At 45.1% G+C, this 13,680-nt stretch overlaps 1 protein-coding gene across 1 annotated transcript in view; it reads left to right on the top strand.

Moving 5' to 3' along the window:
• actn3b (actinin alpha 3b) overlaps positions 1-10,622 on the top strand; it is a 23,642-nt gene extending 13,020 nt beyond the window's left edge. The window contains exons 2-21 of the mRNA XM_008320854.3: positions 2,304-2,418; positions 2,840-2,959; positions 3,385-3,471; positions 4,270-4,357; positions 4,514-4,592; positions 4,725-4,806; positions 5,484-5,569; positions 5,671-5,763; positions 6,087-6,317; positions 6,407-6,554; positions 6,632-6,782; positions 7,225-7,333; positions 7,430-7,570; positions 7,691-7,873; positions 7,962-8,096; positions 8,188-8,367; positions 8,455-8,601; positions 8,706-8,771; positions 8,855-9,013; positions 9,498-10,622. Coding sequence (XP_008319076.1) covers positions 2,304-2,418; positions 2,840-2,959; positions 3,385-3,471; positions 4,270-4,357; positions 4,514-4,592; positions 4,725-4,806; positions 5,484-5,569; positions 5,671-5,763; positions 6,087-6,317; positions 6,407-6,554; positions 6,632-6,782; positions 7,225-7,333; positions 7,430-7,570; positions 7,691-7,873; positions 7,962-8,096; positions 8,188-8,367; positions 8,455-8,601; positions 8,706-8,771; positions 8,855-9,013; positions 9,498-9,656 — 2,559 coding nt within the window. The 3' untranslated portion in view covers positions 9,657-10,622. The remainder of the gene's footprint in view (positions 1-2,303; positions 2,419-2,839; positions 2,960-3,384; positions 3,472-4,269; positions 4,358-4,513; positions 4,593-4,724; positions 4,807-5,483; positions 5,570-5,670; positions 5,764-6,086; positions 6,318-6,406; positions 6,555-6,631; positions 6,783-7,224; positions 7,334-7,429; positions 7,571-7,690; positions 7,874-7,961; positions 8,097-8,187; positions 8,368-8,454; positions 8,602-8,705; positions 8,772-8,854; positions 9,014-9,497) is intronic.
• Positions 10,623-13,680: the final 3,058 nt, after the last annotated feature.

Here is a 13,680-nt window from a genome sequence, read left to right as displayed (position 1 = left end):
CTGTCCCACTTTCCGTCTCTATCTACGAAGCTCTTCCTTTGGCCTTACAGATTTGAAGGATATCAATTTAAAAGGAATACCAACTGAATATAAGTCACATGACCTACAACACTTGGATCCTTTGAGTCAGTGGCCTCGAACTCAGAGTACCTGACCACGACCAGCTGCTCTTTGTTCTGTCAATAACAGTCTGGCCCTACAGACTTGGACCTTTTCAGTGTGTACGTGACCCAAAATCCAGTTAGTTAGCCACTTAGCTCACTCAAGCTAGGTGGCTAACATCTAGTTGCTACCCCACACACAATTTCCTATAAAACAGTAGTAGTTTACTGTATGATACCACAGTGCACATGTACTACTAATCTGTTTCAAGTTACCAACTAAAGCATTTCTACAAATGATAATAACAACCAACTAAATAAAAAATAAATATTAGCTCTAGGACAAGGTTATATTTTTACTTCATCTAGTTATGGACCAGATGTGCTGGAGAGGTCAGGACTTTGGACCCCTGCTCCGCATGAAATGAGTGAAAATGATTGTCTTACAGTAACAGTACACCAATAAGACATACTTACTGTCTACTCTGCAACTGCCTTTGATAAAACAAGCCAAGAATCCTGTTACAGATTAATCACCGTCTACCATTTTACGATGCCTTAAACAGCCCACATGAAATGACAACAGGGGGTTCAATAGACTCTAATTCCCCAAATAACAAAAAAAAAAACATCTCTGAAACTCAACCCACATTATTTTTATTGATTCCGTTAGAAAATGTCCCCTGATCTGTAGACCGTTACGTCGTTAATTAGCAAATGTTATTATCTGTGAACATGAAGGAAAAGTTCTTGCTGAAATAACGCTCAAGGTCACATCTTCATGGGGGAACAAAGGACTGAATGAAGAATATGTTTCCTTCAGGCCTTCTCAATTCTTTACTTTTTATCAGTTTGGTCTCTTGTTAATTTTCTCCACAGGAAAAACAGCATAAATTACTGCCATTTTTTTCTTATCTTTTTCTCCTTTTTTTAATGTTCCTGCCAGCGTAACAGTTTTCTTTTCTATATATTTTGTGTTGACATCTGCAGCCACGCTCACCATCAGACACTAACGCTCACAGTGACACACACCCACGCACACAGTTCATGATCAAAACATTTTCCACAGCGTTGGATGCGCTGCTGCTGTAATGTAAAATTAATGCTCTCACCTGCTGAGCACAAACCTTGTTTCACTGCTCATTCCTACATCTCTCTGTGTGTGTCCCCGCTCTGCCCGCCTCTTCCTCCTGCCTCCGCCCACACCATCATCTGCAGTTAGATATGCAGCTCATGCACTTTTTGCTTCTACACCTACACACACTCTCCCTCCAGTCCCCGGCGAAGTTTTTCCTCTACACTATCAGCCCACAAACACACACATAATCGTCATTTGATGCTAAACACAATGAAGGCCTAACAACCGTTCAGGAACTGATTGATTGGCTGATGGAACCAGCTCCACTGTCCCTGATGGGCACCAACGCCTCCATTAGGCAATTTTCCAGGCAGAAGGAAAGGCGAGCACTCAGAGCAATTTACATCAGTGCCTGCAGTCTGCCTGTTATAAACAGCAGCAGCAGCGTTAGCAGCAGCAGCAGAAGCAGCAGCAGCAGCAGCGTTAGCAGCGTTAGCAGCAGCAGCAGCAGCAGGAGCACCAGCTCATAAAGAGCAGTTTCTAAAGTGATTTTAAAGATGCAACGACAACTATCAAGATTCCGGACGTAAACATGATGTCATCTACATAGAAACTCAACACACGAGGGATAAATGCATCACTTCCCAAAGTTTGAAAATGGCAGTAAAGACTGAAAACGTCTCAACGTCAGAGACATCTTGACAAATAAAGGCTAACTTTGACTCTGCCTCTCAACAGGCACAGATACAAATGAACACAAAAGTTAAAGTGGACAAAAGGGAAGTACATTTTAGAAAGAAAGAACAAAAAAGACAATGCCAAAATGTACACCGAGCTAATGTGATACAGAAGTCACCTTTCATTTGTCCAGGATTTGCAGTCACTGTTACACAACATGACTCTGAAACTGTGTGTTTCAGCAGCCACAGTCATAACCAGGTCACTAAGTTGAGTTGACAGTCCAGGCTAATGTCTGAATTCTTCCAGGTGTGTGTGTGTGTGTGTGTGTGTGTGCAGCAATAAAAATCTGCTGGCTGTCAGTATCTGTGGATGTACCGTCTCCGTCACACAGTCAGACAGGCTGACAGCGCGGCTGACGCTCTGTGTCTCGTTGTGTCTCTCAGACCTTCACAGCTTGGTGCAACTCCCACTTGAGGAAGGCCGGGACACAGATCGAGAACATTGAGGAGGATTTCAGAAATGGCCTCAAACTTATGCTGCTGCTGGAGGTCATATCAGGTACAACTCCACACACACACTCACACACACACACACACACATACATACACAGCACAGCACAGTGTCTCGCCTGAAGAGTAAGACTCCATCAGCAACAAAATCTGTCCACGGCTGCAGTGGTCGCCACCTAGTGAGTAAGTGTTTGTTTGTTCTACCTGTCAAATTTAGCAGTGTTTGGAAAACAGTTTTCAATCTAATTATGTGAAGCTGGATCTGTTTCCACTAATGTGCTGCGGCACATCGGTCGGCACTCACTGGGCTAACTGATAGAAGGTGAGAGTGAAGTCGAACCTGAAGGAGACAGGCTGTAGGAGGACAAACACGTCATCAGAGTTTTCTGCCACATTTAGACCACATTAGCAGGTAATCACTGAACATCTGGAATTCAAACAGTGAAGCTGAGTCTTGTGATGTCTCACAGGCGAGAGGCTGCCCAAACCTGACAAGGGCAAGATGCGTTTCCACAAGATCGCCAACGTGAACAAAGCTCTGGACTATATCTGCAGCAAGGGCGTCAAGCTGGTGTCCATCGGTGCTGAGGGTGAGAGTCCAACTTATTTGTACGCACTTGTTCCTGCTCCTTCCCCTGTCCTCCTTCTCCTTCTTTACACAACACCTCACAACATCACGTCGTCTTTGCCCCCACCTAACTTTTTTTTTTAAGCTCCAGACGGCTGGTGACGATTGTAGCGCAAGGGAATTCAGACAAGCTAGTCTGAGTTAGCTGAGCCTCACCTGAGTTTTTATGAATATCTGGAAATATATCCCTTCACTCTTACAGTTTCTTCTCCTGATATTAGGAATCACTGATTTACAACATTAGGCCCCAAATACATTAGTGTTTATCATTTACTGTTTGATGATAAAGTGTGAAAGTTCATCAACTCCTAACTAAAGTCCTGCTGTACTTTGGTATGCTGACCACTAACGCCTGTACAAATATGTGCGTATTTTATTTTTACACAGAAATTGTGGACGGTAACGCGAAGATGACCCTGGGAATGATCTGGACCATCATCCTGCGCTTTGCCATCCAGGACATCTCTGTGGAAGGTGTGTGGTCACATGAAGTAGAACAGTGATGAACATGGCACAGAGTTTTTGACTCTGATCTGATCTCCACCTTTATATCTTTAGTCCATGTCCAATCTGTCAGACCATGTCCACACCGCTCGTCTCGTAGCTCAATTACATTTTTTCTTTACAGCCATCTGATGTTTTTTTCCGTGGTCGTTCACGTGACAGTTTAAATGTGACTGCAGTCAGACTCCAACAGTCTGCGTCACGATCAATGGCAATCAGTTTGCTGGTCCTACCATCACCTACTGAGCCTCCCACACAATAAGAATCTAGAACGATCATTTTCTCTTCACAGACCTGAGACCCGCTCTTGTCCTTCCCCATTTTTCCTGACCCTCAACCTTCAAGTCATCTTTTCTTTATTGTCGCTGCTCTTCAGGCGTTGTGCTGTGAATAAAAGCTCAACTCCATTTTGTGGTTGAACTGCTCCTAACCTCTGCTGAAGCATCACTTCTGAGCCAGGGCCAGACCGTGTGTCAGACGTCAGCTTCATCTTAAACAAAAAAACTTATTATAAGCTGATAAATTCACGTTCCTTTAACTTTTTCCTCCAAAAGATTTATTCTCTCTGCACTTCATTTGCCTCCTTTGGACTGGACTTCATCCTTCATACCTTCAAACTGTCACAACCTTTCTTCCAACATATTTTTATTCCGGAATTATTTTGATTCACGTCTCCTGCTATTAATCAAAAAGAAAAAGCTTCATTTCCTGAATTATTCATCCCTCAGAGACGCCCTCTCACTTTCTCTCCCTCTTATATTCATACAGAGACTTCTGCCAAGGAGGGTCTGCTGCTCTGGTGCCAGAGGAAGACTGCCCCCTACAGGAATGTCAATGTGCAGAACTTCCACATCAGGTGGGTCTACAACCCCATACTGTGGCCTGACCAGGGAACTGCAACAGATAATCTTTACATTTAACTTTTTTTTTCCCAATTCATTTCTTATGAAATGTTGGGGTTTTTTTTTTTCATATTGTTTCACTGCTGTTTTTATTCTGTCTTCCTACATAGCTGGAAGGATGGCCTGGCTCTGTGTGCCCTCATCCACAGACATAGACCTGACCTTATCGACTACTCCAAACTGAGAAAGGTGTCCTGCTCTTTATTTGTCCTGTACTGTCCCATGTCTCAATGTTTCATCGTTATTCTTCTGAAGTATAAGCTACTCCATGTATCCACCTGATGAGGCGTGACGTGACCACAGATCTTTGTGTGCATTTAGGACGACCCTATTGGAAACCTGAACACTGCTTTTGAAGTGGCTGAGAAGTTCCTGGACATCCCCAAGATGCTTGACGCTGAAGGTGACACTCAAAATTTGAAAGACAAAAAAACAAAAAAAAATGACAACACAACCAACTGCTGCAGAGGAGCAAGAAAATAGTTTGGCTGGACCTTTGACTTACTGCATATCCAGAAGACACATTTTTAAAAATATATACCTGGTATAGTCTTTGGCTAGAAGAGGGAACTGTCTATGTTTTTGACAAATTGAAAGCTGCTGCTGCTGCTGCACCAAAAAGTCACAGGAGTAAACTTTCAAAAAGAACACAGAAAAGGCGAGCGAAACGAGAAAAAGTAGAAAGTAGAAAGAATGCAGCCAAAACCATTACTGGAGCAGCAGACGAGACCTAAACTGTACCGGGACTGGAAACGATGCTAAAGACAGGAGGAGACGGAGCAGCGTCTTCCTCCAGAGTTGGTGGATTCACCTAGCTGTTAGCCTGTTACGTAAAATATCTAGCCTTTGTTCTTCAGTCTACTGTGTAAACTAATGTCCAGATCTTGGATTATGGTGAAGCAAATGTTTAAAAAAAAAATGCAATTTATAGACTGATACAACTGATACTGAGGTTTGACACATTTGTCCAGAAAATACAGCACAAAAACTAAGAGTCCTCTCTGCTCTGTACCTGTGACAGGTGCAATAAAGTCTAATCAAATTCAGTCTAATCTGTTCCGTCCAACTGTTTTTGCTCAGATATTGTGAACACACCCAAACCTGATGAGAAGGCCATCATGACCTACGTGTCCTGCTTCTACCACGCCTTTGCTGGAGCCGAGCAGGTCAGAGGTTTTTTTGTTTTAGTTTATCAGCACAATACTACAGTCAGTTCCTCAATTACTGTGTGGTAGAAATATTTAGTATTTCCATCTCTCATTTTCAGGCCGAGACGGCTGCCAACCGTATCTGCAAGGTCCTGGCTGTCAACCAGGAGAACGAGAGGCTGATGGAGGAGTATGAGAAGCTGGCTAGTGAGGTGAGGAACAGCTGCAGCCCAGTCCTCCCACTCAGAGTCTGTCACAGACGTCATTCATCTCTGGACAACTTCATCTGCGCTTTTATATCAATTATTTTAAATTTTTTAATTAACATGAAATCACAGCCAGTTCAGGAGTACTCAGGAAAAGTTCAGAAGTAAAAAAAAACTACACATACAATTTTGCTTTGCTACATATTTTTGAGGAAGAGTAACACCAAACGTTTGAGGTTATAAATGTATATATACTATGACCAGACTGACGACTGATGTATAACGTGAAAAGATGCTGAAAGCTGTAACTCCTGCCCATGCCACTGCAGCTGCTGGAGTGGATCCGCCGCACCATCCCCTGGCTGGAGAACCGCGTGGCAGAGCAGACCATGCGCGCCATGCAGCAGAAGCTGGAGGACTTCCGCGACTACCGCCGCGTCCACAAGCCTCCCCGTGTGCAGGAGAAGTGCCAGCTGGAGATCAACTTCAACACCCTGCAGACCAAGCTGAGACTGAGCAACAGGCCCGCCTTCATGCCCTCTGAGGGCAAGATGGTGTCGGTGAGTTTTGTCATGGTGTCAGACCGCATGTTCAGACGTCTGTATCAGGTGAGTCACTATTTCACCTCCTCCGCCTCTTCCTCCACCAGGACATTGCCAACGCATGGAAGGGTCTGGAGCAGGTGGAGAAGGGCTATGAGGAGTGGCTGCTGACGGAGATCCGTCGTCTGGAGAGACTGGACCACCTGGCCGAGAAGTTCAAGCAGAAGTGCGCCATGCACGAGGCCTGGACTTCAGGTAAAGACAGAGGCAGAAGAGAAGCAGGTTCAAGTTCCAGCCAGAAGGTGATTCATCAAACTCCTGTGCATTTTCAGGTAAGGAGGACCTGCTGTCCCAGAAGGACTACGAGTCGGCCTCTCTGATGGAGATCAGAGCTCTCATGAGGAAGCACGAGGCCTTCGAGAGCGACCTGGCTGCTCACCAGGACAGAGTGGAGCAGATTGCTGCCATCGCCCAGGAGCTGAAGTAAGACGCCCAGAGATTAGACGCAGGAGAGTCATCAGTGACAGAACCAGGAAACTGGTCTGGCTCTAGAAGACGAAACTGAAGAAGCCTCTTAGAATAAAGTTCTAGAAAACAATCCAGTCCAGGTGACTCTAGTCAAATCTGCACTGTATTCTTTAAAACATGGAGTCTGTAAAGTGTAAAATAAAAAACAGATCCAACTGGACGACCCTCAGATTAAGACAGTGAAGAACAGGCTCTGATCTCCTCACTGCTCCTCTGATCTTTCCCATCCAGTACATTGTCAGCAGTGTCTTTGTAAAATGCTGATTATGTAGGAAAGGCAACCATTATTACCAGCTGAAATGACCTCTCCAATGACCCCTGACAACCTGTGCACTACAGACAGACAGACAGACAGTAGATGAAAGCTGACTAATGTTAATGTTCTGGTGTCCATCAGTGAGCTGGATTACCACGATGCTGCCACAGTGAACTCCCGCTGCCAGGGGATCTGTGACCAGTGGGACAACCTGGGGACCCTGACCCAGAAGAGGAGGGACGCACTGGAGGTGAAACTCAAACACCCTGAACTGCACTGAACACCACACAGCAGTCTGTCCGAACCTCAGCTCCAGGTCTTACGGGTGCTGTGTCATTTTGTGTAGCGTGTGGAGAAACTGTGGGAGACCATTGATCAGCTGTATCTGGAGTTTGCCAAGAGGGCGGCGCCCTTCAACAACTGGATGGACGGAGCCATGGAGGACCTGCAGGACATGTTCATCGTTCACAGCATTGAGGAGATCCAGGTACCATCAGCACAGCAACAGTGATACTATGTGATGTGTCCCACTCCTGGGTCTGTGTTCTGTGTGGTCTAGCCCAGGTGGTATGAATCAAGAATGAACGAATGTTTTCTTCATCATCAGAGTCTGATCACCGCTCACGACCAGTTCAAGGCCACTCTGCCTGAGGCCGACAAGGAGCGCATGGCCACCCTGGGCATCCACAACGAAATCCTGAAGATCGCTCAGACCTACGGCATCAAACTGTCTGGAATCAACCCCTACACCAACCTCAGCTCACAGGACATCAGCACTAAGTGGGACACTGTGAGTGCGGGCAGAGTTCACCGTCGTTAACGGAGAGCGTCAGAGCAGCTGACAAAAGGTCGTTCAACTGTATTTCTGCTCATTTCAGGTGAAGCACCTGGTGCCCCTCAGAGACCAAATGCTCCAGGAGGAGGTGGCCAGACAGCAGGCCAACGAGAGACTGAGGCGCCAGTTCGCCGCCCAGGCCAACATCATCGGACCCTGGATTCAAACCAAGATGGAGGTGCAGTGCTGATAATGAGCACAGAGTCTCACAGCAGCGGGCGTAAAGACGTCTCTGTGTGTCTGAAACATCTGTCTTTACCAACGTACAGGAGATCAGCCACGTGTCTGTGGACATCGCCGGCTCCCTGGAGGAACAGATGAACAGCCTGAAGCAGTACGAGCAGAACATCATCAACTACAAATCCAACATCGACAAGCTGGAGGGAGACCACCAGCTCAGCCAGGAGTCCCTCATCTTCGACAACAAGCACACCAACTACTCCATGGAGGTGAGCCCTCCTCCTCCACCGCCGCCTGCCACTCACAACTTAGTTCACCAAGTCCTCTCTGGTCTAACTCTTCACCTATTTTTGCAGCACATCCGCGTGGGCTGGGAGCAGCTGCTCACCACCATCGCCAGAACCATCAACGAGGTGGAGAACCAGATCCTGACCCGCGACGCCAAGGGCATCAGCCAGGAACAGCTCAACGAGTTCAGAGCCTCCTTCAACCACTTCGACAGGGTGAGAACTTCACTGACCACGCTGGAGAAAACACAGGAAATTAGTTTCAGGGTTTGAGGCTGGGCGTCTGCCCTGGAGCGCTCACTAATGTGTTTTATCTGCAGAAGAGAAACGGCATGATGGACCCAGACGACTTCCGCGCCTGCCTCATCTCCATGGGTTACGATCTGGTCAGTATACTTGAAACAGACAAACGTTTGTCATATAGGATCAGTAGAATGGAAATAATGAACATAATGTTCCCCGTGGACAGGGTGAGGTGGAGTTTGCTCGCATTATGACTCTGGTGGACCCCAACAACGCAGGCGTGGTGACCTTCCAGGCCTTCATCGACTTCATGACCCGCGAGACCGCTGAGACAGACACTGCAGAACAGGTCATGGCCTCCTTCAAGATTCTGGCCTCAGACAAGGTGAGTCACGAGTAGCCATGGATTTCAACATTCATCTTTAACAGCAACAGTCAAGATCACTCCTCCTCTGATTTAGTTTTTAATATTTCATATTTAAGGATTTCTAGTTTCACTACTCTCCGACACTCAGCTGGTTTGAATAAGCTGATATATTAATATTAATATATTTCACTCAAGAATATAATGTTACAGAGCAACTCAGGTTTTTGTTACGTACATTACGCTGCTACTTCACTTTCTAGTGATTATCCATCTGTGCTGAAGCCAGCCTTTTCTGGCTGGCTTCAGCCAGAAAATATCATTACAGATGCAGTGCAACATCAATGTCTCACAGTCAGTGTGAAAACATCACTTTTATCCAGGCACAGTGAGAGGAAAAAGTGCTGTTGTGCCAGAAACACCCAGGGTTCAGGCTCCAAAAGGTGGAAAACTAGTTGAGCTCATTTAAACCAACACTCTTTGCTTCTTCTTCCTCCTCCTCCAGAGCTACATCACAGTGGAGGAGCTGCGCAGGGAGCTGCCGCCCGAGCAGGCCGAGTACTGCATCAGCCGCATGACCAGGTACTCCGGCTCTGGCGTTCCAGGCGACGCCCTGGACTACATCTCCTTCTCCAGCGCTCTGTACGGCGAGAGCGACTTGTAATCAACTGCTCCGCTTCTCCTCTTCACCTCCTCTCTTCCCTCCTCCCCAGCTTCAGCCCTATTTCTCCTGTCATGGAGAGAGCGATGTTAAACCCTTCCACTGTCCTCATATATGCTTTGTTCTCGTCTTCTCCTCTTCCTTTTCTTTCCTTCATCCGTCCTTTCCCTCCCTCGCTGTCCCTGTAATCACTGCCTTGAGAGGGCGAGAGTAAAAGACTCTGCTCTAATCTGGACCGTCCCTCTTTTCATGAACCGTAAAACCAAATCAAACAAACGCAGTAGTGCTCCAGGTATTGCACTGAACTTATGTGAAGAGCATACATAGAATATACCTGCCTTCAGGAGATGGTGTTCAACAGAAGGTGGTGACGAGGGAGAAAGAAATTCAAGCCGAGCACAGCCTCCTGCTCTCCGCCCTCTCTCCCTAACCATCTCTGTCAGATGATGACACGTACTTTTTGTAGAAGGGTAATTAAAGAAGAAAACGTGATAAAAAGCTGGTTGGTCAGTTGGCTTGGTTGGTTGTGTATTTGTGCAGATGCATGCGATAATGTTGAAGTTTAGAAACGCCGTCTATGTTGAGTCGCAGACTCGTACCCAAAAATCTCACATCTAGAAATAAAGTTTTTCAAAAACTCATCAGCAGAGGAGAGCAGAAAGTCGGAAAAAAGTGTAGGAAAAAAACGCCGTCAAACGCTGGAGATTAGAATAAAAAAAACTGCAGAAAGACCAGGAATAAACAGGACGAAGGAGAGAATCTCAGCCTTGAAGCACTGAGTCATAAAAAGCCGAAGGCACAGAGGAACTCAAAGCAAAGCACTGTGGGTAAAGGCAGCCTTTCTGAGAGTTATAGCTGCACAAAGACAGACAGACAGAACAGACAGTCAGTAAAAGAGAGAGACCACACAGACGTAGGTGTGGAGCAGACAGGGACGACAGGGCTTCAGGAAAGTGGTGGACAAAAAAAGAAGAAAAGAAAACTGCATGTGGAACCACGGCAGCTGTGTCAGTGAGGAACCTCACAGAGTTTTAGGCCCAGGGTTGGGTTTTTTTTTTTCTTTAAACCAGAGCGGCACCAGGAACCAGTGCGACTGGAGTTTTCTTTCCTCTGCGTCTGTAGCTTCATTTTTCTCCTTCACCTCAACCATCACTGACAACACAGAACTCACACAGTTTCCTCTCATCAACTATTTGGAATAAAAAAAGGAAAATTCTATGAATAAACAACTCTTGTTTGTCCGGGTCTTTTTTCTCTCAACTCCAGTTCCATACACCCAGATGGTACCGTGTGTGTGCCAGTCTAGTTTTGACTGTGTCTACAGTACATGCCTGGGTCTACGGAGATGCTGCCACGTGATTGGCTAAGAAGATTTCTGCGTTTCCAAGCAGCTAACGTGGTCCATGAGTGTTCTTTTAGCGCCGTACATTTTTTTTAATCAATTGGGAAATTATACGTTTAGTCATGTTTTTAAAAAATACCTTGAATCTTGATAACATTACAGTTTTAGAAAAGGAGCGGCTTTTTTATTTGGTGTAATCACTTAAACCACGGGTTTCCAACCACTGGGTTGCGGACCAGTACTGGACCACGACACGAATTTGGTTCTCGGCCACACAGAAAGAATACTGTTTTGGTATTTAAATTTCTGTGTGTGGAAAATTAACTCCCGCAGGTCACAACAGTGCTGGAATGAAATCAGTGGTCTGACCAGCTCTTCTGATCACCACTAGAGGACAGTGTGCACCAAAAGTTCAGATACATTGATTGACGTTTAGTATTGGTGAAACGCGCAGTAGGAGCCTGACGTCAGCACACACATCAGAATGACTCAGCACAGCAGCTCCTCTCACCTCATTGGCTCCTGTTGCTGCTTCACTTCCTGGATCTCATCATCAGAGTCTGTGTCACTGGACGTTTCTTTGTCGGAGGTCGTAAAGACACTGGAGAAATGGGACTCATCGTCCTCCACATCTGAGGGGACTTCCTGACCAGCTGCTGGGGATCCTGGAAGAAAAGATGACATCATAACTCAAACATAATTAGATTTGTCATCACTGCACTGGAAGGAAAGTGGAGATTCTGGGAACACAGAGCCAGGGCCGGATCAGACCAGATCAGACCACTAAAGCCAGAGACCAAAGATTAGAAGTCCCCAACCCCCGGTCTGCGGACCGATACCAGTCCATAGATCATTTAGTATCGGGCCGCAGAGGGACAACGTACTTCAGTTTTACTAATTTACTTCGTTTAAACAAAACCCCGTCATATTTATTTCCTTTCTTTTTTTAAAGATAATCAGTCAATACAATATTTTAAAATAAAAGGTCGTTCAGACTCTGATACTAACAGGACAGAGTCTAAAGGATGTTTTATTTTGAAAATGTAATGATCCTGGTCCATAGTAACAGGTGGTACTGACTGAGCAGTCCTTGGTTGGAGACCACTGGTTTAGATGTAACTACTCCATAACAGACTAACACATGTTTCTACAATTGATTATTTGTTCAAGCTACAAATACTGTTCATAGCTGTGTAATAGAAAAAAAAAATTCTTACTTTAAGAAACTCTGCTGCATGGACTTTAAGCATTAAGTAAATGCTTTTTAAGCTCCCGCGGCCACACAGGACAGCTGCATTTGGCCCCGGGCCTTGAGTTTGACACCTGGACCATAGACTGTGCTGCTCACCATCACTCCTGTCTCCTGGACAGTCTCTGGACACCAGAGGCTCAAGGCAGCGATGGCAGTTGAACCTGCAGTCTGGATGGAGGAGGAACCACAAAAACAAGATCAAACATTTGATGTCAACGGGACGACAGTGTCTCGAAGCTGTGCCAAAACTACACTGATTTAATTTACCCCCACGGATCCAGTTTCTAGTTCAAATGTTCTATAACTTCCTCAAACTCTAAATGCTCTCAGTAAACCCTCCATCATCCTTGTCTTCCAAGTCTCCACATACTGTATATACAGAGGCTGCAGCACTGAATAATACAGTACGTAGGTATAGTCCACACACACAAACACAGAACTCACAGTTTTCCAGAAACATTTTCAAGCTTTTCAAGGTAGAAAATGAATAGTTTTTGTTTCAGTAGAGAAAAAAGAAAGATTTGAAATTTGAAAGTAAAATAATCAAATATATATACACAATATAGTCATACACTGGTTTTTATGACATTAAAACACATTTTTACCCAAAACATTTCCCTGGAAACTTAACTTTACTTCAAAGTGTGTTACATAAAATGTATGTAACACACTTTGAAGTAAAATGAAAACTTAAAAGGACTTTCCATTTTAAAACAGCACCTTCACCTTCTGTGACATTTGTTCTGTTTTACTAAAACACCATTTGTTACCTGCTTTAATGCTTAACCTTGTTGACCTTTGCTTAAAACGAGACATTTTTAAACAAACATGTCGGCACTAACACACCCTACAGCACTGTGACATCACTGTGACATCACCGTGACATCACTGGTCCAGGATGAAAACAACAGACAAGTGATTTGAAGGAGGAGGTTTTTATTGAACTGCTGATAAAATACAATCCAGCACAACACTGAACATGTGACATCAGCACAACGGACGCTGACGTTTGAAGCCGTCAACGTCTTCAAACGTCACGCATCCCATAATACTCAGCAGCAGCAGCAGCTACTCACTGGTCTCAGTGGGTGTAATCTGAAGCTTTGATCAGAGCTGCGATAGACTTAGTGACATTTAAGTTTCCACACGTAGCAGCGTTTTGATTGGCTTGGACGACAGTTCACTGAAGATCTTTGGTTCAAGGACCGAGCAAGAAATCTATAGAAGTCGCAAAACTTGAAGAGAACATGAGGACTTGATCACTGATTTAAGTTGTTGTTGTTTAATTTGTTTCTGCTGACAAGGATCTGGTTTCACTTTTACCTCAGCACCGTGTGATGAACGCAAAAATACAACCTGCTGCAACATGGGTTTGTGGACAAATACCTTTACAGAAGATGCAGCAGGTTATTGTTTTTTTAATTTCCATGATG

This window comes from Cynoglossus semilaevis, chromosome 1 (genome assembly GCF_000523025.1).
Source record: "Cynoglossus semilaevis isolate Cse_v1.0 chromosome 1, Cse_v1.0, whole genome shotgun sequence".
Classification (NCBI taxonomy): Eukaryota; Metazoa; Chordata; class Actinopteri; order Pleuronectiformes; family Cynoglossidae; genus Cynoglossus; species Cynoglossus semilaevis.
Note: the sequence above shows the minus strand (reverse complement) of the source record. Positions and strands in the feature narration are given on the sequence as shown.